The 23,628-nt window shown below is 37.7% G+C and overlaps 1 protein-coding gene across 1 annotated transcript in view; it reads right to left on the reverse strand.

Moving 5' to 3' along the window:
• Nucleotides 1–20,502, reverse strand: part of GABRA4 (gamma-aminobutyric acid type A receptor subunit alpha4) — a 68,484-nt gene extending 47,982 nt beyond the window's left edge. Inside the window, exons 1-6 of the mRNA XM_001101231.5 lie at nt 20,287–20,502; nt 19,766–19,884; nt 5,958–6,025; nt 4,096–4,316; nt 3,771–3,853; nt 913–1,056 (exon numbers count right to left, since the gene is read on the reverse strand). Of these exons, the coding sequence (XP_001101231.1) occupies nt 913–1,056; nt 3,771–3,853; nt 4,096–4,316; nt 5,958–6,025; nt 19,766–19,884; nt 20,287–20,372 (721 nt within the window). The 5' untranslated portion in view covers nt 20,373–20,502. The remainder of the gene's footprint in view (nt 1–912; nt 1,057–3,770; nt 3,854–4,095; nt 4,317–5,957; nt 6,026–19,765; nt 19,885–20,286) is intronic.
• Between the last annotated feature and the right edge of the window lie 3,126 nt (nt 20,503–23,628).

A 23,628-nucleotide genomic window follows, 5' to 3' on the forward strand; every position in this document is an offset into this window, starting at 1 on the left:
CCTTTATAAAAGAGGCCCCAGTGTGAACACCCACTCCCTACACCTTGGGGGTCCCCATGTGAGGACTTATTCATAGAAGGTACTATTCTGTGAACAAAGAAATAGGTCCTCATAGAACACTGAATCTGATAGCACCTCATCTTAGACTTGTCAGCCTCCTGAACTATGAGAAGTAAATTTCTGTTGTTTTTGAGCCACCCTGTTTGTGTTGTTTTGTTACGATGGCCCAAACAAACTAAGATAACTATCATCAAAAATATTTTTTTCTGGTGACATGTGTATGTAAGGAACAGTCTTAGAACAAGCAATAATCAGCTAATTTTTCCACTAAAAATGATTAAAAACTAAATGCTGTAATTCTTTCTATTCACATTCCAAAAGAAAAGAGAGACCAAGAATCATCAATAATAAGCATCCCCCCGATTCATGAAATAACTTTAATGTACACCCATAATATACTTTGTAATTAAGCTTGAGATTTTTGTTTACTTTCAGAAAACAAGAGAAGGTGACACCATAAAATTGGGCAAGATAAAATAAAATTTTTGGAAAGCCCCACAAAAATCATCAAAAACCAAAACCAAAAACAAAGCAAAGACAAAAAACAAGATCAGACTTCCTACCACATAATTTTGTGAAAATAATTTTAACATATTTGATTACTGGCTTTCATTTCCGAATAAGAAAACCAACTCACTTTTAGCATCTTACTAAATCGGAATTTATTTTAAACTAAAGTAAGATTATAAATATAAAGAAATTATGAGCTGTAACTCATGCATCAACTCTATTTCTGGAAAATGTTTGTTGTTCTCCTGAAAAAAATAAATAACTATTTCAACGAAAAAGTCAGGAGAAAACTCTATTGCTAACACCAAGTAGCATATCAGCTTTAATTATTACACATCTCACCCGTAATCGATTTGATGGTTTCACTTGATACGGTTTGCCCAATCAAATCATATTGAACTAAGCTGGAAGACTCCTTCGGCACTTCAACTGATTTCTCAGGACCTTTTGTCCAGGTGTAGATCATCTCACTCTTTGGATAGGCATCTAAAAGAGAGCACAGAATGTGGTTAGAGTCAATGCTCCTTTTTCATCTGCATCAGTGGTCAACACTTAAAAACAGTACTTGTTCAAGAAAGATGGAATAAATGAAAACAACGTTCACTATAATTTAGTCAAACATGTTTAAAACTTAGAAAACTAGAGATTAAGTAAATACCCTTGCAACTCAACAGCATTTATTTTTTATGCCAAATAATTGGAGGAGGAGATATTAAAACTGAGGGATCTAAAATGCTACATATGCACCAATACACTTGGATGTGTGTCCATGCTAGTAGGATAAACAGTTCAAAAGCAGATATATTAAACTACCAAAACCGTACTGTCAAGCTCTTACTTCTTTCACTTCTAATTCACTTCCAGTGCTTGACCAATACCATCCTAACACAGTTCTGCTATTTAGAAACGTACCGTATGCTGCCTGTAATAATACAATAACAAAACCAAACAAATTCTATTGTTAGGAGTGTTCCCCTGGGGTCACCTCTTCCAAACTCTGCCTCTGGGCAATATCCCTGTGTTTGGGGACTGTTGTACGGTGACAACTGGCTATGTTTTTTGTAAAGCTGTCCAGGGAATATAATTATACAACCAATTCCACTACCTTTAATTTCTTACAATCAGGACATTTCCCCTTCCATCTTAAACAAATCTCTCCCAGTGGCAATTTAAGCCCATTTCTATTATTTGGCACTCTGTTCAAATGGAGACCAGCTGCTTGCTTACCAGTCTACCCATAACAGACAGCTTGGCTCACACACAAGAAAGTTCAAAAGAACCAAAATGGATTGTGTGCCAACCTCCCTCCAAACCATCCTAAAATGGCTATAGCATAGTAGCTCCTCAATGGAATCATTTCATTCTATGAAAGAAGTTGACACTTACGAGCACCTTACAAAACAATGAGGCTTGTGTTGTCATTTTAGCATCATTCAGTTATATTATCTGTCAGCCTTTATCTCCAGAAATATATTCACGCTTCAGTAAACTGTTACAGCCTCTGTATACTATGTTCTTGTCTATGATATTGCAAATTAAGTATCCTTCCCTTGGCTACCCTTACATTGCTAGAATGACCTTTTCTTTCCTGGTTTTTCTAATTCCTCTGAACTGTAAGCATGGGGGTTTAAATAGTGTTATTTTTCCCTGTTTCCAGAGTAATTAACAATCCTTACCTGCTGAGTATGGTGTGCCTCTCTTTTTAATTCCCAATCCAAAAACATCCGCTTCCAATGTGCAATTTCTTTATTTTATATCAACTCTGATTGAACACTAACTATGTTCAAGTCCTTCTGAAGAGAGCTTTTTCTGAGAACTAGAGGTTGGGATGCAGGGAGTGAAAAGGACTTCCTCTACGTGAGAACTAATTTGGGTAAAATTTGAATGATTACAGCACAAATGGATTTTAATTCTGGCCCCAATGAGATCACACTGTCTATGTATTTTTCTGTCTTTATCTTCTCTCATTAAATTATTGGTAAGAGAACATATTACTTTCCCTGGCTTCAAGTTAGCCCACTGAATATTGTGATTACTAGGGGTTATAAAAAGAATAGTGACTGTCGATTCTCATTAAGTTAAGCAATGAGCGATGATAACAGCAGGCAACAGTTTCAAAATCAGTGCAACTAAGAATCTGAAGCAATAGTAAAAGCCAGCATCTATTTTTGGTAGATTCTGATTGAATTGAAAATGTGAGGCAGACCTTAGAAAAGGCAATCACATTTTGCTGCCATCTCAGAGAAGGGACCTTAAGGAAGGAATCTCATATTATTTTCTATCCATTCATCTCATCCTGTTGCCTTCATTTTCTACAAAATTTCCCAAACATATCTATTTCACAGTTTCTCCTCTAGTACCATCCTAGTCTAAGCCACTGCCATATTTGCTTGTACTAAAACAACAGCCTCCATTTCTCTGCTGCTTCCACTCCAGTCTCTCTACCACCCATTCTAAAAAAAGTAGAAGTGGAACTGTAAAATGTCAAAGAAAGCTGCATTGTTTCATCAAACCTTTGAAAGGCTTCCCATAGCTTTTAGATAGAATACAAACTCCTTAATGTGGTATATAAGGCATTATATTATCTCAGACCACACCCCTACCATGCTTTTGCTATGCTTCAGTCACTGTTATACCAGCAGTGCTTGCTTCTGTCATTTCAAGCTATACGATGTCAGGAAGCTCTGAACCTTTTAAGGATTTCCTCCAAGTTGGCTATGAAGGACTCTGCTTACAATAGAATGTCTGTCTGTCTATCTATCTATCTATCTATCTATCTATCTATCTATCTATCTATCTATCTATCTCTCTTTCTCTCTCTCTCTCTCCAAAGTGATATATATTATAATTAAATAAATTATATAGATATATATTTATCTATATAATTTGTACTTTCTGTGTAACACTACCAACACGTAGAGTTCAGAGGTCCCTAAATTTCACCACTGATCACCAGTCAATTGTGACTAAGAGTACTTAGATTATCTGTTAAATAGGTTTTTGTTTGTTGTGGGGAAAGGAGGTTGTTTTTATTTCTTTATTATAAAATAATAGTTAATGAAATCTCCATAAATAAAACCAGGCAGTTTTTGTTATGGACCATGACTTAAATGTTGGATTATGAAAAATAAAATACATATGTAAATATCAACTTGCATGAGGTAATCATAAATTCTAACAAAATTTTTATTATAACTTACAACTCCCGAATTTCAAAGGGCATGCATGACCATCCATGGGAAAATCCACCAATCTCATGGGACACTCCGCACTTATGGTGAGTCTATGATGAAAAATGCAATTACATAAAATCAACCCTTTTAAAAAAATAATTATGATTTTAGATTCTAAAATAGGAAGGAAGGGAGGGAAGGAGGAAGGAAGAAAGGAGGGAAGAAAAGGAAGGAAGGGAAGGAGGGAGGAAGGAAGGAAGGAAGGAAGGAAAGAAGGAAGGAAGGAAAGAAAGAAGGAAGGAAAGAAAAGAATAAAAAAGAAAGGGAACAAGTAAAAAAAAAAAAAGATTACCTCATTGTGTATAAAATAGTACCATTTCTCATAATTCTAAAAAGCTTATTTGGAGCTGTCATATTATGTGAGACAGATTTCTTTCCATTCCTGAAGAAAGTATCAGGGGTCCATACTTTTGTTACCATCATATTGTTCAATCTCAAAATTTCAATGGGGCCATCATATTTTAGTCTTTTGTCAATCCATGTCTGTCTGAAGAACACATCCATTGTGTATTCCTAGGGCAATTATTTTGGAACATATTTAAGTCACAAATGACTACATATAAGTATGTGAAAATAATGCATTACATTCTGTCCTCCTTCATGCTCATAAAAAAGACCATTGCAAATAAAATTAATAGGAGCAGGAATGATCTTGAATCAATGGAGCAAAAAGATTCTCAGCAATTAGAGTAATTTTTATTCATCCTGATGCCTTCATCTTCTGCATTCATAAGATAAATAAATTACCACACATGCTCATTATCTAATAACACATTTGCTATAATTTAAGAAAACCACCAGTACCAGGTAGTACAGTTGTGTTTTACTTTAGACCAGATAGCAAAAATCAGTTAATGTGTAAAAAGTATCATGCATAATTAATCATGTAATTTTAGGCATTTTAAAGACAAAGTAATATGTGTAAAAGATATTTTATTTTCACAAAGTTTATTAAAATTAGTCAAATAACTCAAGGGTTTCGAATTACTAGGAGCTTTAGATCAAGGAATAAACTAAAGTAAGTTTTTTGTCATGTAAACTAAGTATATTTAATATAAGATAGCACAACTGTATGAATGAATTCTTCCTGACCAGTGCTTGGTATTCTAAGCTCTTAAACATGAATGAGAAGGAGGGAGAAGGGCTGGGAAGGGCAGCAAGCAATTAGATCAGCATGAAATACTAAATACAACGAAAACTACAAAATAGTGTACACAACTAGTTCATACTGAAACTAATTATCATCTCTAATTTTCTCCCCCTCAATAGTTTCCTAAAGAAAAAACAGCCTGGCGTGGTGGCTTATGCCTGTAATCCCAGCACTTTGGAAGACTGAGGCGAAAGGATCACCTGAGCTCAGAATTTCGAGACCAGCCTGACCAACATGGAGACACCCTGTCTCTACTAAAAAACGCAGAATTAGCTAGGCGTGGTGGCGCACACCTGCAATCCCAGCTACTCAGGAGGTTGAGGCAGGAGAATCACTTGAACCTAGGAGGTGGAGGTTACAGTGAGCAGAAACTGCGCCATTGTACTCCAGCCTGGGCAACAAGAGTGAAACTCCATCTGGAAGGAAGGAAGGAAAGAAGGAAGGAAGGAAGGAAGGAAGAAAGGAAGGAAGGAAGGAAGGAATGAGGGAAGGAAGGGGAAGGAAGGAAGTAAGGAAGGGGAAAGAAAGAAAGAAAGAAAAAAGAAAGAAAGAAAGAAAGAAAGAAAGAAAGAAAGAAAGAAAGAAAGAAAGAAAGAAAGAAAGAAAGAAAGAAAGAAAGAAAGAAAGAAAAGAAAGAAAGAAGGAAAGAAAGAAGGAAAGAAAGAAGGAAAGAAAGGGAAAGAAAGGGAAAGAAAGAAAGAAGAAGAAAAGACAAAACAAAAATAAAAAAAGCTACACCCCAGGTTGTGCTATAGGAACCAGTAATAGGAAAGTTCTTCTCTTTGTTTAGTATGACCCTAAATCAACAAGCACTCAAATGTTACAGCTGAAATGCAAATTGAATGAGATTCAATGTCTTACTCTTTATACATTCTTAAGTTTAATTAGGGGTTCTTTGGGTTTCTGGCTTTGCGTGATTGACAACGAAATAAATATTAATTGCCCTCTTTTCTACATGTTTTCTTCAAGTCTCAAAAGGTAAATTAAACTTCGAAAATACCTACCATTTCAACATCAGAAACAGGTCCAAAGCTGGTGACATATATGTCAGTTTTCACTTCTGTAACAGGACCTAGCGGGTATGAAGTGAATAAGTGTGAAAAAATAATTACCAATTTTACAGGCTTGGATGGTTAGATAATTACAGAGTAAATACAGATATGATATATCATGTTTCTACAAGCATCTTAAATTTTCAGTGAGATAATGAATCTCTACAAAAAAAATGTAGACCAAAGCACAACAAAACCAGAAAGCAGTGTTTACTTACAGGCAAAAAGAAACCCTAATTACTTACCAGGAACCTTTCTTAAATATACATCACCCCTGGACACTGTTACAACAGGCAATGCAGAGACACAAAAGTTTTTAACCTTTGTGATATTTTATAGTCCACCATCTGATTGGCTTCTATAAAGAAGTGAGCTGTTAAAAAGGGGAAGTGTGGCCACAGGAGCAAAGAAGAGAAAAACCATAACAGCTGTAAGGACTGTATCCTTGGAGAGTTGAGGATACCAGTAAATAATTTTAAAAATGATTCATGTCACCTTTATCAAAAGGCACACCATCCACTACTGATTGGAATCAAAGACAAACTTTTTTATAAGTAACAGCTACTTATGCTCTGCCACCTACTAACTGTACAACCTTGTGCAAGTTATTTAACTCCTCAGTAGTAGCAACCACAACCATCAGGCAAGATTTTGATAGCGATCAAATGAAATTGCTGAAATAAGACGCTCAGCAAAGCGACTATCTCATGAAAGTACTCATTCCATGTGAGGTTCCCTTTGCTTCTGACAATGGCCCCTATTGAGACTCTTTCCTGTATCTAAATAAGACTAGTTCATGAAGCACATAGGTGTTTTGGCAGAAGAGAAATGTGGGAGCATAATGACAATATGGCTAACATAGATTTTAGACTCGGGAACACAATCTGGGTTTAGCACAATCTGAGTTTAGCATGAAACTTAAAATCAGAAAGTTTGGAGTTCACATTTGGTTCTAACATCTTCTAGTAATATCATCTTCAAGTCATATATCCCCATAGGTAAAGATATTAATGAGTACTAATTGCAATAATACTTGTAAGTCATTTTCCCAGTCTCTAGAATAGAATGTGCTCAATAATGACAATAGTCATTATTATGTATAAAATAGCATTTTAATACAAACAAAAATATAAAAATTGTTGCCACTTGAACATAACTTCCTTAAACAACGGTTTACAATACTGTATAGCCAGAGGATAGATATTCCATAGGAAGAATGATATCTGCTATAAAGATGAAATAATTTCTCACTTGGATTCTTGCTTGGGAAATGGGATTCATGCCAAAAAAAAAAAAAAAGGCAAAGAGAAATTGGTATTACTTAATGCCCTAGTTCTAAAGTTATCCTCATAAAAATGAATCTGAATATTTCTTCTTCTAAAGAATGAAGATTGATCCACACAAAGAAAGGTAGCTCGAGGGAGAATGAGAAAATTCCTTATTGAATAAATATCCTAAGAAAAATAAAGCCTTAGGCAGTATAGTAAGAGAAAAAGTCTGGATCAGGCTTATCTATCATGAGATTTAATTTTTTCAAGACTACATTTATGGAAAGCAGAAAAGTTAATTAGAGTTTCATTTGAATGAAAATTGGAGAAAACAACAGCAAAACATGATAGTAATAAGCTCATTAATGTCAAATTGTTGCAGGAATAGTTAGGTAGTCCAGGAAGCAGGTAATATGTGCTGAACCCTAGAAGATAGCAATTTCACTCAAATAGGTTCAACAGTGAAACAAATCACTATGTTAGTTTCTTAAGGACAATTGTCAGAGTATTAAAAAGCAGAAACACTATGTCATTGCAAGTCAGGGCAAGTGGTGATAAGTTACTCGAATAATTAAGGTTGGTTATGTCTTGGCAACTAGACTATTTGACAAGATTCTTGAGAAATCAAAAGTTACTTTGATGATCGGTTTAGGGAAGTGGTTCTGATATATCTGTTAAAATACAGATTGTTGAACTCCACACCTCGATATGCTGATTTAGTACTAGGCATAAGGTGTGGCCTCACAATTTGCATTTCTAACAAGTTCCTAGCTGAGGCTGTTCACTTCACTCTATTTTACAGTGTTCATCTGTTTTCTAGGATAGTATTTACAACACCGTGTGCTATAAAATATTAATATCATAGGTATTTCAGGGGAGCGAGGAGTCTAGGAGAGAAAAGAATTAGGCCAATGATATTTTTCCTTATACATTTATTTTAAAGTGTGTGGGTGTATGCTAATTCTTGTAGTTCTATAGTTACAATGATTCCATGATAAGAATGAACATTTTCCAATTCTTGCATAACACGCTACTTTCTCAATGATTCTTGAATAATGTTTTGTGTTCAAAATTATAACCTTAGTATTTGTGACATTCATGATTCAGTATTTGCCTTATATGTTCCTATGGATCTTTGAGACCGAGTGAGATCCTAAAAACATTTGATTGGTAAAGGGATTTCCTTCAGACATTCATTCAATAAACGTTTATTGAATGAGTGCCAGTTGTGTGTTGGGTTCCGTGCTAGGCTCTGATGCTACATTGGTAAACAAGACTCAGGAATTCCCTGCCTCAAAGAGCTAACATGCCATTGGGGCAGTCAGAGTATGAATACAGTACTAAAATGATAAACTAAATGACAGAATGCTATCATTTCTAAGAGGAAAAATACAGGATGGTAAGAGAGTGGGAGACTGGGAAGGCCATTCCTGATTTGCAGTCACAGCTGCTTCTTCAAAGCAGTGACTTTTAAACTCAAACTTGGAGAATGAGCATGAGCCATTGCAAGAGCTCGGGAAGCTGGATTCCAGGCAGAGAGAACTGCAAGAGGACAAGATCAAAGACAGGAAAAGGGCTGAGTGTATTCAGGGACTAGAAAGGGGGCCAGTGGGGCTGAAGCAAAGCAAGGGAGGGACAGAATGATGAGAAATAAAAGTCACAAAGATAGAATGAAAACCAGGGTACAGTGGATAGAACACCTACCCCCGAACTCATATTCTAAAAAGCGGCATGTTTTAAGCAACACACTTATACGCTATGGTGACTGTAGTTAAAACTACATGGAAAATAAGTTGTAAATATATCAGTAAAAGATGGGGAGCTACATAGAGTATTGTTATGAACTAAATTGTATTCCCTCCAAATTCCTATGATGAAGTCTTAATTCTTGGTACCTCAGAATGTGACCATATTTGGAAATATACTTTTTAAAGAGACACTAACGTTAAAATGAGGTTACTAGGGTAGGCCCTAATCCAATATGACTGCGACCATATCAGAAGTGTAGATTAGGACACACATACCCACACACACACACACAGCAGAGACAATGTGAACATGGACAGAAGATGGCCATATATAAGCCAAGGAGAGAGGACTTAGAAGAAATCAATTTTGCCTGCACTTTGTTATCTCCAGAACTGTGAAAAATTAATTTCCTATTGTTTAAGCCACCCAGCCTGTGGTACTTTGTTATGGCAGCCTTAGAGAACACAAAGGTTAATAGTTTTTCCTATGTTTTTTCTTGGGGCTTTCTTCTTCTGATAATTCAGTCTGTCTCTGTCTTTACTTGCAGGTTGTGGTAAGAAGTTTGATTTGTATCCCGTAATCACTGGGAGCCCACTGAGGGTTTGAAGTAAGGGAGTTTACATGATTAGATTATATATTTTACAAAATTATTCTGACAATGGTATTGACAATACATTACAGGGAAGCAAAAGTAGAAGAAGGGCTCTTCTAAGAGGCTGCTATATTGGTCAAGTTGAGAGTTGGTGATAACAGCTTGGACTAGGGATGTGGCAGTGGGGTTGAAGACTGGACAGATTGAGGGGCAGGTGTGCTCACAGGGTGTGGGTATTTTCCAAAGAACAATAAGCAAAGTTACAATAATTACTATTTATTAAAGATCAATTATTTGTCAGGTAGGTTATTAGGTTCTTCCCATATACTATTTCATGTAATCTTCACGACACCCTCCAAAGGCGCTATCCTCATGAGAATGTTATGGATCTGGAAACTGAGTTCACAGAGACTAAATAATGCATGACAGAGCCAGAATTCTAATGCCCTTATATTGATCTCCAAAGCATGTGCTAGCTTTACTATACTATATAACATCACCAATAATAAATCATTAACTACTTAAGCAAATGTGGAATTTCATATCTAGAATATAACATGCTCTACCTACATTTCCTGCTTTGTTCGTTAGTTTCTAAAGTATTTTCTCACAGTGCTTTTCACGTCTTTACTATTATTCCTATTACTGCATACTGCCTGGGCCTTCTATCTGTAACAGCAAAGGCAAAATCTTAATCGTTTTTGAAGTCCCAAACTAGCACAACGCCTTGCACATATTAGGCGTTGAATAACTGTGTTTCATCATGCTCCTAATATCATCCCAGCAGTGATTTAAAAACCCATCAAAAGAAAAAATTAACAGAATTACTTTCCACAGCAATTAAACTAAAAATATTTCCCATTTTTAGAAACTGTGCCTTATTTGTATTTGTATCCTCTGGCAGGACCAATCACAGGTTTTAAATGTAATAGGCCGCTGATAAATCAGTTGTCAATGAATAATGGTCACTATGTAATTAAGAATAACTCTTAGAGACACCTCCTCTAATACGACAGTTTAGGATGTTCAAATCAACCTTACTGAGAGTATAATTACATGGAAACCAGATAAGTTTGAGCTTGGAAGGATTTCTTCCCATAATTTGGTATGCATTTGTACAACATTAAAGACATCTTTTAGTTTACAATTCTACTTTGTTGGTAGTAGGGATACATTTTTTAATACCAAAAATATGGTTGACAGTCTGTAAGGCAAACAAGATGATTCAACAGTTTTTGGGAAAGAAAGAGCCAAGACCAGCAAGATCAAATTCAGGGAAATATTCCCATCTAATTAATGAGTCTAACTTGCTGGGAAAGAGGGAAGGCAATTAACAATGAATCAGATAATTTCCCAATTTACTTAATTTTAGCAGTACAGATATGGTTAAAGGGTGGAATCATTTTTGAAATTTCATCTCCAATAATGATGTCTTATTTGTTGCTACATCATGAGAAAGCCTAGGGTGTTTTGCTGATCTTGAAACTAGTCCATCCTTATTTTCCATATTGCCTTCCCAGCCATGCACTTGAGGAAACATTTCTAATTATCCAGCCACCTACATCACACATCCACCATCACCTTACAAAATACTAGTGATATATCTCCAAAAATGAAGACACTTGAAGCGATACAACAAGGAATCCTAAATGAAATACATAAAGAAATCTCTTCGCTTGTCATTTACAAAATATACATATACGAGCCTTCCTGAATACTAAACAAAGACGAGAGATATCCATTGATATCACTGAGAAAGCAGAAAACACTATAATGTTCTAGAAGTTTCTTTCACTTTAGAAGACATTAAAGATTAGTGCCTCCCATGTCATATAATCCATCAATCCTGGTCTACTTTGTAAATAATTACAACCATCAAATAAATAAAAAAAGTATGAACAACAAAAAAAATAAAATATGGGCAAACAATAAAAACAAGTAATTCACAGAAAGAAAATTATCATAGCCAATAAAGATTGGAAAAGATATTCAACCACATTAGAACATAGTGAGAATCAGAAAAATTCAAATCATTTCACAATAAAATGCCATTTTAAGAAATACCATTTCAAGATATATATATCTTGTGTTAAAGAGGGTATCTGGATCCTGAATGTCATGTTCATTGTAAACTGTAAATGGGAGTTGATTTTGTAAACTCATCATGAAAAATAGTTTGGCATTATCTTGTCAACTCCCACTTACACTAAGATCCAGAAAATCCATTCCTTGATATATATGCAAAAGAAACTCTTGCACATTTACAGCAGGAAATTTGGGCCAGGATATTCACAGCACCACAATCTTGGAAACAAGCAAAAAGCCTACTGCCAACAGAGCAGATGAATAAGCTGGTTTCTATGCAATGGGAATATCACACAGCAGTCAAAATGAATGATCTATTGCAATATGCAACAATAAGAATGATTTTTAGCAATATATAATTAAGTTAAAAGCATCAAAAGATTATATATAGCAAGTTCAAAACAATTAAATATTTAAAATAAACTTTTAAAATAAAGAAGTCAACCTAAAATGACATTCAAAGGAAAACTAAGAATTTTAAAAGGACTTAAAATCATGGTTACTTTGGACGAGGAAGATAGGATGGAGGAGACCACAGAGCAGAATAAAACTTGTCCAAGTCCTACACTTTGTGCTGGTTGGTGGTTTAACTGGTATGTTTATTATATTTTAATAAATGATTGAATAGATGAAAGGATGTATAAAAAGAAGGTTATGTATCGGCCAATAATGAAAGTGTGTCACATACCAAGAACTATTAATCTAGGTTTCAATTCTGTGTACCTGTGGCTTATAGAATAAATATGTAAGAAAGGCGTAGACTATAAGGCAGTGATGTTTAATGATATGTACAAATGCAATCAGATGTATTTTCTCATCTAAAAGAAGTCTAACAACTCAGTGAAGTATTACCCAAATATCACCAATTTTCTAATATCCTGTAATCTAGATTTTAGAGTGTATATTTCAGGAAATACCGAATGCAATGCATACATCCTAACCCTAAAGAAAATGTAAATATAAAATAGCACCGGTATGTTGTATATCTTTTTTTTTTTTAACCAAGAGCATAAGAAAGTAAAGTTGTGCTCTGAATTCAAACTTCTCTTGTTTTCTCAAAGACATATTTCTTTTAGCTATGCCTTCCCTCCAATCTAATGCTAAATATTCTCTACTAGATTATTCCCAATAGAAGAAAAAAAAAAAGAAAGAAAGGAAGAAAAACATGTTATGGTATAACCTTGAAAAATAAAAGGCAAACTTTTCTCTTTCTCTTCTCTATTATATTTGAACTTCTGAAAAAAAACCAAACTATCAACAGTACCTCTGATTTCTCTTATTCACGTCATCATCTATCTCAATAATTTGTTTTTCATGCCTAGGGTCCACTTCCTTTTGTCAGTACCATGAGTTTTTCCTTATGTACAGCATTGTTCCTGCCAACTTTAAAAGTATTTTTTCTTTCTCCCATTTTTCTACCTCCTTCCTTCTACCATCCCAATTTCTCTACTTCCCTGTACAAATGCCCAGAAAAATCTTATTCCATTCTCTCTTGAATGCACTCAATCAGACTTTCACACCTATCACAACACCAAAACGGCTCCACCAAAACAGTCAAAATCAGTGAAGATGTACACATTGCTAAATCCAGTGGTCAATTTTAAGTTCTCATCTTTCTTTATCTGTCAGGAACATTTGACTAAATTAATCCGTCCTCCTTTCTTTATTTTTTCTTTATTTTTTCCACCTTACATTTTACTTTAATTTTATACACACTCCCTTGGTTTTCCTGGTACTTCACAAGCCACTCCTTTTAAGCCTTCTTGGGACAAAGGTTCCTCCTCTCCTCTCTGGAGCCACCTCCTAACATTGGAGACATCAAAACTCAATATTTGTACATCTTCGCTATCAAACTTAATCCCCTGTAATCGTTTTAGACTTCTGGCTTTAAATATCATGTATATTGACATACTCATGATCCCTGAATTTCAGGTTCATCTCCACCTGATATGTAATAAACATCTCAAAGGTACCATACCTGCACACAAATTGCTCATCTATGCCCCTGGTCTACTTCTGGCACAGTCTTGACAACTCCATTTTTCTAGGTGTCCAAATCAAAAACTTTGGAATCGGCTTTGACACCTCCCTTTCTCTCACATCCCACGTTCTAGCTGTCGTCAGTTGACTTTAATTTCAAAATATCCAGAAGCCAACCATTTCTTGTAAATTTACAAACTTCTCTGCAACCAGCTTGGTCAAAGTATCCCTCGTTTCTCCTCTGGTTTATTATGGAAAACCTTGCTGCATCTGCCCTTGCCTCTGACTGCCTGTTCTCAACATAAGGAGAGCCTTTTAAAATTAGTTCAGGCCTTGTCCCTGCTAAAATCTTTCCAGTCACTTTTGATCTGACTCAGAGTAAAAGCACAGTCCTAATCAGCCTGCAAAGCTGTACACAACCTTGTCCTCTTATCACACTGATCCCCTCTTATGCCTCAGCCCTGCTAAACTTCAGTATAGGGACCCTGACTTCCCTGCTTAACATGTTTGCACTTAGAATTCCTTCTCATTCATTAGAAACCCCCAAATGTGGTTTATGCTTTTATTTAAGTACGACCAGTGTTCAAATAGCACCTTCTTAGTAGAAACTCCACTAATTATTCTACTGAAAATTGCAACCCCCTCCCCTGCTTTACATTACTCTATAGCTGTTAACCAACATCTGGCACACACACTGTATTTTACTTATTTCTGTTGCTTATTTTCTGTCTCTTCCACAGTGTGAACTTAAGAGGGCAGGAAATCGTGCAGTTCTCCCCAACTTCAAATAACATCAACCTTGCCCAATTTCTCAAAATAGAAATGGAAAAGTCATTTTTTACTTCTCTCTCTTTTTTTTTAACATCCAGATCAAGTCAATCGCCAATTCTTTGTTGAATTAAACCTCCAAAAAACTCACTTTAATCAACTTACATATATCCATCTTTACTACCTCTACCACCTTTTTCCAAGCAACTGGAAACTTAAGAGAACTAAAGCTAAAGTAACAAAAGCTTCATTGGTCTCCCTGCTTCCAAGTTCCCCCACTTCCTTTTCTAAGTCTTCCTTTATGCAGACAAGATGGAGCATTTTTCACTCTAAGTCAAGCCATGTCATTCCCTCCATTTAGAAAACTCCAATTGCTTCCAGGTTCACTAAGATAATAATTTATGCTCTTTTACAGGGTCCCCAGAGACCCTACGAGACTTGGCCTCTGTTTACCATCTCAGCCAAACCTCATGAGATTCTTCTTCTTGCATTCTGGCTACAGGCATGTTGGACTCTTCTTACAGTCTACATCACACTAACCTATTATCTACCTTCAGACTTTGCACTTCATTGTTTTGTTCCCTCGGAGAATTACTTTTCTTTTACTCTATTCATGCCTGACACCTTTAGGTTTTAGCTTAAAAGACTTCCAGGAACACCAAATCTGAAATAGATCCCTCACCCATTTTTTCCCCTTTTAGCATGCTATTAGATTATCCCATAGCATTTTCATTTAATTATTTTATTATTTCTTTGTTATTTTCATCTCTCTATAATTCTTAGCTGTAAAGTCTGTGAGGGCTCATATCAGATCAGAATGATATCTTCACAACCTTACATTGTTCCTGACATATAGTGGTCTCTCAATACAGATTGGTTTCACAAATGAATGAATGAAAGAATGAGACAAATTGGAAGAGAATGAAGCTTTATGTTGCCGAGAAGTGCTCTTTTTGCCTATGTATTTTTAAAAGCATTTCTCTATTGACATTTAATTAATAAGACTAGCACAAGACACATTAACTTTTAAATGGAGATACATAGATTATTTGAAAACATTGCAAATACAATTTGATTTTTGTGGGGAAAGCATCCCAACTTAACCCAAATGCATACAATTTTCTGTGTTTTCTTTGCTATTTGAAAAGTTATTAAAGCTTTAGAATAAAAGTTCTTATCTCACTTCTTCAGAGCAAATGTAATTTAGTTTATTTTAAGGTCCTACTTAGTAGCAAGAAGGCATGTTCAGGAAATTTGACTCTTGATAAACAGGGCAATGCAAGAATGCCTCAGAAGTGGATATAGGACCAGCTGCCCGACTAAGGTTTTAAAGATGAGGGTGTGTGTTGTGACTTTACCAAGAAGTAGCTATAGAATTGGTGGGCAATTCATTACAAATTTTCTCAGCCTGTTTTCTAACAGAGGGATGATGCCTGTCTTACTTATCCCTTTGTGTTGTTGTAATAATCTTAGTAAATAATGTGAAGTCCACTAATGTGAAGTCCTACTATGTTAGTGAATAACCTTACAAAAATGACTCAAATGCTTCATTCCCATTTCAGAGAGGTTGCGGAAGATGATTCAAAGGCAATGATCTGTATTTGAAACATTTGTTATTCTGGATCATGTGCCTCAAAATACTGAGCTGTGTGAAAGGCTGTGCAACCCTTCGATAAACAGAAAATGAGTAATGGCAGGTTTCCTAAACCATTTCCTGGTAGTCAGTAAATACCTTAGCTATGCATTTTTAAGAAAGCATATAACAGTGTTGAAAGTGAACAAGAGCTAGGGGATTATTTTCTGACTTCTTTGTGGAAGGTTTCACTTGTGTGCTATATCCACACAGGTAAAAGCTACTTCAGGATGATAGCAACTGATTTGTCAGAGTTTGAGAGAACTACATCCTCTCGGAAGTACGAAATCAGCTTCTCTCACCATGACTCCTTCCCTCTCTTCTCGCCTTTTCCCCTTTTCTTCTCCAATGGGAGAATGTAGGAGACAAGGGAGAGGAGATCCTGGAGGGATGTAAAAAAAGGAAACCATTTCAGTTCCTTTTATTTCCCTATCACAAGCTGTGCTGCTGAGTTAAAAATATGTAATTTAGTTTCCAAATCTATTTCAACCCCTGCCTGGCCTACTGAGCAATCACAAACCATCCAATTTCAATTCAAATCTTTGCTTTTAGCTTTGTTTGAAATGGAACACAGCAAAGTTGTATAAACAGATATAAAGTAAATGCCCCACAAAGAGCAGAAGCAGGATTATAGGAACCAGGAAGTAAATCCATATTTATAGCCTACTAGTCAAAATCTGGATTGTTTTCATTTTATTTTTAAAATACCAAATTTTCCACAGAGTATCCAATGTCATAGAAGGGATCTGACTTGTGGTATCTAAGAGTCTGTGCTAATGATGAAGTTTCTCATTGTTTTCCGTGGTACACATTTACAACTTCATGTAAACAGAAAACACATTTTCTGCAGGTGAGAATCACTATTCCTCTGTCACATTTGGAATACTACACATTTACAGAGAATGACCCACTTCTAAAAAGTGAATCACATTTACCACAAACATTTATCAGCAAAGCCAAGAAACAAATAAACAAACAAACAAACAAAACCCATGTTATGCTATTTAGTAAATGTTTAAATGGTTTACCAATTAGTAATGCTGGAAGTAATGTTAATTCAACCCCTTCTCATAAAACTACAAAAATGTTTTCAGGTGGGTAATGCAGAACTTTTGGCAGTGACAAATTACATGACTAATAATGTCCTTGAGACATTTAGTAGAATTACGATTAACCAAAACCCAGTAATGGCTCACATATATTGTTTTCACTTATGTTATTGTCAATATAATGGTATGGGAGAGAGCAGATGGTAAGAAGGATCCATGTACAATGGATCCCTTCTTCCTTTTGAATTATAGCTTGCATTATAGCCAGCTGGGCAGGCATTATTTTAATTTTCAACATTTATAATCAAACAGTATAGTTTCAGTTCTAACTTTTCACTTTGATTTATGTTCTGGTATATCAATTTTCTGAGCGAATATGTAAACTACATAGGACTGGATACTTTTCTTATTTTTTTTCTTCACTTGAAATGTCAAGTTTAAAACGTTTATGGGCAGATAAATCCTCTTTTATTGATATAATATGGCCTTAAATGGTATCACATCATCTGAACCATGCTCCACAACACTATTTTTGATCTAAAATGGTAATTTCCCAGTCACTTATGGAAGATCATGCATTGACAAATGATTCACCCCTTTTCAGATTTGCATGAAGGCGAATGCAGTGCAGGCAGCCTATCCCTGGAGAGGCAATGTGAAAAGAAGCAGGAGAAACTTTCATTCTTCTCATCTATTCTTATCACTGTCAACATACAAATGCTGGCCCAGCGTGGCTCATGCCTGTAATCCCAGCACTTTGGGAGACTGAGGAGGCTGGATCACTTGAGGTCAGGAGTTCAAGACCAGCCTGGCCAACATGGTGAAGCCCCATCCCTACCAAAAAGTATATTTAAAAAAATTAGCCGGGTGTGGTGGCTCGCACCTGTAATCCCAGCTACTCGGGGGGCTGAGTCAGGAGAATCGCTTGAACCTGGGAGCCAGAGGTTGCAGTGAGCCAAGATCAAGCCATTGTACTCCAGCCTGGGTAACAGAGTGAGACTCTATCTCAAAGAAAGAAAAGAAATATACAAATGCTGAATCAATACCCTCAATGGGTTCCCATAACCTTCTCATAAAATCCAAGAAATAATGGTTTGGAATTCAGAAGACCTGATCTCATCCTATCATTGATGTACTACGTGCCCTTGTATACATCACTTTCCCTTTTTAGACCTTAGTGTCCCCATCTGTTAAATGAGACTAGACACCAAAGAAACACCCAACTCTACTCTATCCAACTTTATTTTCTCTCCACCAACTCTTTCTAGCCTCAGGCCATACTCCTACTCCACATCACAGGCTGTCCTGCTCCCCATTCTTACCTTCTCCATTCTCCCAACATCTCATCTCCTACACACCCTCAATAGGAGGTATAAAGTTGCTCCATGCTTCTAATATTAGATGATACTCATCACACAGTATCTGATACCATCCCCATGTGCACGGCTTTGTTTTTTAAATATACAGCCTGCTCTGGGTTTGCATCCTTCTCCTCCCACTTGTAACTTGGACTAGTTACTTAACTTTCTAAGCCTCAATTTCCTTATCTGTAAAGTGGGGATAGTAATGGCTTTCAAAGGGTTGTTGTGAGGGTTAAACAGAGTAGTAATGCCTACAAAATGCCTGGCATATGTGAACATTTAATTAAATAAATACAATATTACTAGTTGTTATTATTGTTACCACTTGAATGTAAGCTCCTTTAAGACAGAATCTCTCTCCTGTTCAACTCAGTTGCTGAAGGGTAATTAACACAGTGTACTGTAAAGAACAGGGACTTTGAGATCAAAGGACCTGGGCCAAACCTATGAATGGTACCCTAGCAAGTCATTTGTCCTCGTTGAACTGGACTGAGAAGCTGTTTGAGGTTAAGAATTGTATCTTAATATTTCTGTGGACCTAGTACCTAGCACAAAGCTTGCCACATAGGTTTTCATTATATATGCAAAGGAAATATGAATATGAAAAAGAGCAACAGTGCTGTTAATGGATGCACCTCTATTAAGTCCTTTATACCTATTTTGTTGAAGAAAGCAAGCTGAAACATCTCTAACTTTAAAGTCTTAGGAGGAAAGCAAATGACACATCACCGAAAAAGAAAGGGAGAAAAAAGCATCCTGCTATACAAGAGAAAAGGAAACGAATGGGTTCTCTAGCAGAGCAGGCAGCTTCATGCCCCAGATTTATGTCCTAGGTAGAACACTGGCCAAGGTTTTGGCATAGGCATGGACACGTGGGAGGACGAGGGACTTCAGTTCAGCTGCCTCAAGTGCAACCTGCTCTGAGCTAAGTGGCCAGGTTCAGGGAAACTATTCTCAGCGAAGAGCGGCCAGGCAGCTGAGCCCAGAGTTCCCATTTTTGACTCTTCCTCTCCAACCTCCCCCAACCAGCAGTCAGGTCCCGGGAGGTAATTAGTGTGGGGGAGAGGCAAAGCTTCTGAGGGGGCAGGGAGATGGGAAAGTACGGGTGGAGGCGGTCTTCTTGTCATAGGTCTCACCAAGAGAGGAGAGATAGAAAGAGAGAGAGATTTATTTTTGCACGTGAGCCATACCTAATGATATTCCCACAGACAGACAGACAGGAAGACCAAGAGAGGGACAGACAGGACACACTTGCGCGTTTGAAATCGTTCATACCCCCAAATCCAGGACGCAGCCTGTTGTCATAACCATCGAGCAAACTGTCCAGGATGCGGGTGAAATTTTCTGTGCACAATTTCTCCTCCTTTTGGTTCTGTCCTGGGGATTCGTTTAAACTGCAAGCGAAAAAAAAAAAAAAATGGGGGCGGAGGAGATTATTTTAAGAATCCATCAGAGAACAGGTGCAAACAGGTTTGTTTTCTAGGGAAAGAGTCGTTTGCCCCAAGCTAAAGGAGACGAGCCTGGGGGTTGGGATGCAGAAGACAGAAATGGTCAGGAAAAGCGCGCCCCGCCACAAGACCCCCAGTGCCCACATGCCTCTTGCATCCTGCGCCCTTCGTGCTCTCCGCATCTATGCGGTCACAGAAAAGCCTGGCTTCGGCCCCTCCTCTTACAGCTGAAATGTACACCCAGGGAGACCTAGTACACCCAGGGAGGAGCGAGTGGCCAAAGGGGTCCGGGAGCTGGTCATTTCTCCACTTTCCCTTGCCCACCTCCCCGCACCCCAGAGAACTCACCAAACCGCCAGGCACAGGAAGCGCAGGAGGGCGAAACTGACCCCGGCGGACAGAGCGATCGCGGGTACCTTCTTGGCAGAAACCATCTTTGCAACATGCCATACTTCAAGCCTGTTCACGTTTCCAGGCTCTTCAGATGCCCTGAGCAGGGTGCGAGGAGAGGGCAGAGAGGCTCCCGCGGCGTGCGCACACTCGCGCTCACACTCGCCCGCGCTCAGCCAGCCCGAGCCGCGGTGGGCGTGTGTGTGCACGGGGCCAGGGGAGGCGGAACCTGCCTTCCTCGCCCCCTCCTTTCTCGCTCAGCGCTCAATGTGTATGTAGAGCTATGTATACCGCTCCACACCCTTTCGTGCCCGCGCGCTGAAGGTTCTGGGGTTAGCATCCGCGCGCTTGCGCTGCTAGACTCGCCAAGTTTGTTCCGACCGTAACTCCGCGGATGAGGACCCGGGTCTCTCGCCCCTCCTCCGGCTCCTCAGCCCCCGACCCCAGGTGGGCTTCCCGCCCACAGCAGTGCTCGGCCTCCTCCCTCCTGGGCCCCTCCCTTCCGCTGGGATTTGGATCTAACCAATGAAGCTCCTCTCTCGTCAGGTTGTGCGAGGACCTGTTTGTACCCAGAGTCAAGGTTGGAGGTGGAGAAAGGGCGGGTGATGGGGACTGCTGGGCGTGGGGTGGTAGCGGTGGTGAGGAGAGGGGATCAAGTCCGGGCTCAAAAGACCTTTGAGACCCTCCCCTTCAGGTGTTATGGGGGGCGGTAGGGAGGGCAATGAAAGCGAAAAGATTCTTCCTGCTAACAGGGGTTACAACTCACCTGGCGGACTCTCGCCAAACTGTTGAGAAGTGGACTCGAGCCGCACTCTAGTCCCAGTATTTGCTAAGCTATTGCTTTAAAGACACCCCATTTCTTTACCCGCCTCCACCAGACACGCGCACACCCTCCTCTTTGCTGCTCCATCCTTTTCTGGAGAGGAGGGGAGAAGTGGAGACAAGCCACCTCTGGTCAAAATCACTTTCACTTCTTGCGACACTCTTCTTTTTCAGAATGGAGTTGACTTACTTCCAGAGGTTGACCGCTTTAGGTAGGGGGCAAGGATGGCTGGAGAGAGAAAGGCGGGGAACAAGAGAAAATGTGTGTGTGTGTGTGTGTGTGTGTGTGTGTGTGTGTGTGTGTGTGTGTGACAGAGAGAGAGAGAGAGAGAGAGAGAAGGTTGGGTATGGAGAGAAAGGATACATAAACTAAAATGGAGGGGGACAAATCTTAGTTCCCTTGTGACATGAAAGGGAACACTAAGCTCTATATCTTTAGTGTTTTACTGAGCAAAGATAAGCATTCCCAGTAGATCTTTGGAAAACATTAATTATTGGCTTCAAGGGGGAAAAGCGTCTTTCAAATTAGTAATGATGCATGTGGAAATTTTCATATGATAGATCAATGAGCTAAGTAATTCCCATCTCCTGGAACCAAACACCAATTAGGTTCTAGTCGGAACTCTGATGATTTGTTCAAATTGGGATGACTAGTGGACGGGTATGAAGAGGGATCGCATTGTATTAGACAGGGGTTTTGGTTTTTTGTGTGTTTTAAACGTCTGGATTCAAGTTTTCTTTCTAAGGGAAAGGCAAAATTGCCCATCGTGCGCAGTACCTACCTTCTCTGCATTCTGTACTGCTGTCTCCATGGAATTTGTTAACTTCATCCTAATTCCATCTCTGTCACTCTTTTCTCATAGACTGTGGTTTCTCTGAGGGCCTGGGCTAAGTAATTTTCACTCATCTGTGTTTATTTTACCTGTTGTTACAGTGCATGGCACATAGAATGTCAATAAATATTTATTGAATGAACAATTAAACAAAGCAATGAATTGCTTGTTCCCAGATCCATCTCATAAATTTGGATGACATTCAAGCTCCCTCTTTTGGGAAAAATAATTGAAGTACTAGTGTATCCTACATATCCTTTCATATGCCATGAAAGCATTGGTCACCACAGATTCTCCACATATTATATTATTTCTCTAATCTTAAAACTTTCCTACCTTTTTAAAAAGAGAGTTTAGCTCTGTTGCCCAGGTTGGAGAGCAGTGGTACCATCATAGCTGACTACAGCCTCTAGCTCTTGGGTTCAAGCAATCCTTCTACCTCAGCCTTCTAAGTAGTTGGAACTACAGGTATATGTCACGATGCCCGGTTAATATATTTTTATATTTTTGTAGACATGTGGGGGCTCTGTGATGTCACCAGACTGTGCTCAAACTCCTGGCCTCAAGCGATCTTCCTGCCTCTGTCTCCCAAAGTGCTGTGATGACAGATGTAAGCCACTACCTTACATTTGCAAGCCTATTCCTATACTTTCTGAAACCTAAATTGGTATTTTTCTACCACTCTCCCTTGTAATTTTCATTTTTAAAATACATATATCAAAAAATTAACAACCCAAAATAATGGCTTTGGGGAAAAATGTTACATATTGTATCTTTAAAATTCAAATTTAAAATCTGTGAAACTATTATATTCAAATTAAAAGAACATTCTTTCAGAGTAGCTACTTCCAGTTGTATTTTTATTAACTGGGTTATAGTATTCAAGTTCAGCTGAAGATAATAATAAAGACATTTATATCTCATTTCATTTTATTTCACAGTCTTTCATTCATGCTACTTTTATATTACTTCAAGAAGATATATGTTGAATTTCACTGCCTGAAATCTTTTTAAAAAATTGCTTGTTAACATGAGGGATTTTGTTGTTGTTGTTGTTAGAAATCAAACATTCTGAAATGTTATAATTTACCTTAACTTGCAAATATAAATATGCTATTGTTTCCCACGTAAACTCCTATTTGTGATAGCCCAGGATTGTGAGTGAATTATTATTATCTGTGTAGCTATGCAGAAATATGAAGGTGTTAAATCATACCTATACTTTTTTTTCTTTAAGTTGATATAAGCCTCTGATTACTAGGTTTAGTAGAATTTGAATTGGGCCCAAGTACATTACCCCCAAATATCATTATATTAAGCCAGTCACATTTTATAGATTTAACAAATGAGTTTACTTCGAATATAATAAGATGCAAATAATACAGATAGCCCAACTGCTAACGTCTTAGGATGGACCCTTTAAAGTCCACAGTGCCTATGAAATGCCCTGAAAATGAACACAAAATCTTGTGTTTATGTAAATATGTGCATTTTCCTGTGAGACTGTTTATCTCTCATCAAGTTCTTATAGGCCATGGACCAACATTTTAATATAAAAGATAACTCAAATAATAGAACATTCAACCAAACAAGTGAATGAATATTTGTAGTTAATGTGTGATAAAAATCTCTATCACATTTTATA

This window comes from Macaca mulatta, chromosome 5, assembly GCF_049350105.2.
Source record: "Macaca mulatta isolate MMU2019108-1 chromosome 5, T2T-MMU8v2.0, whole genome shotgun sequence".
NCBI lineage: Eukaryota > Metazoa > Chordata > Mammalia > Primates > Cercopithecidae > Macaca > Macaca mulatta.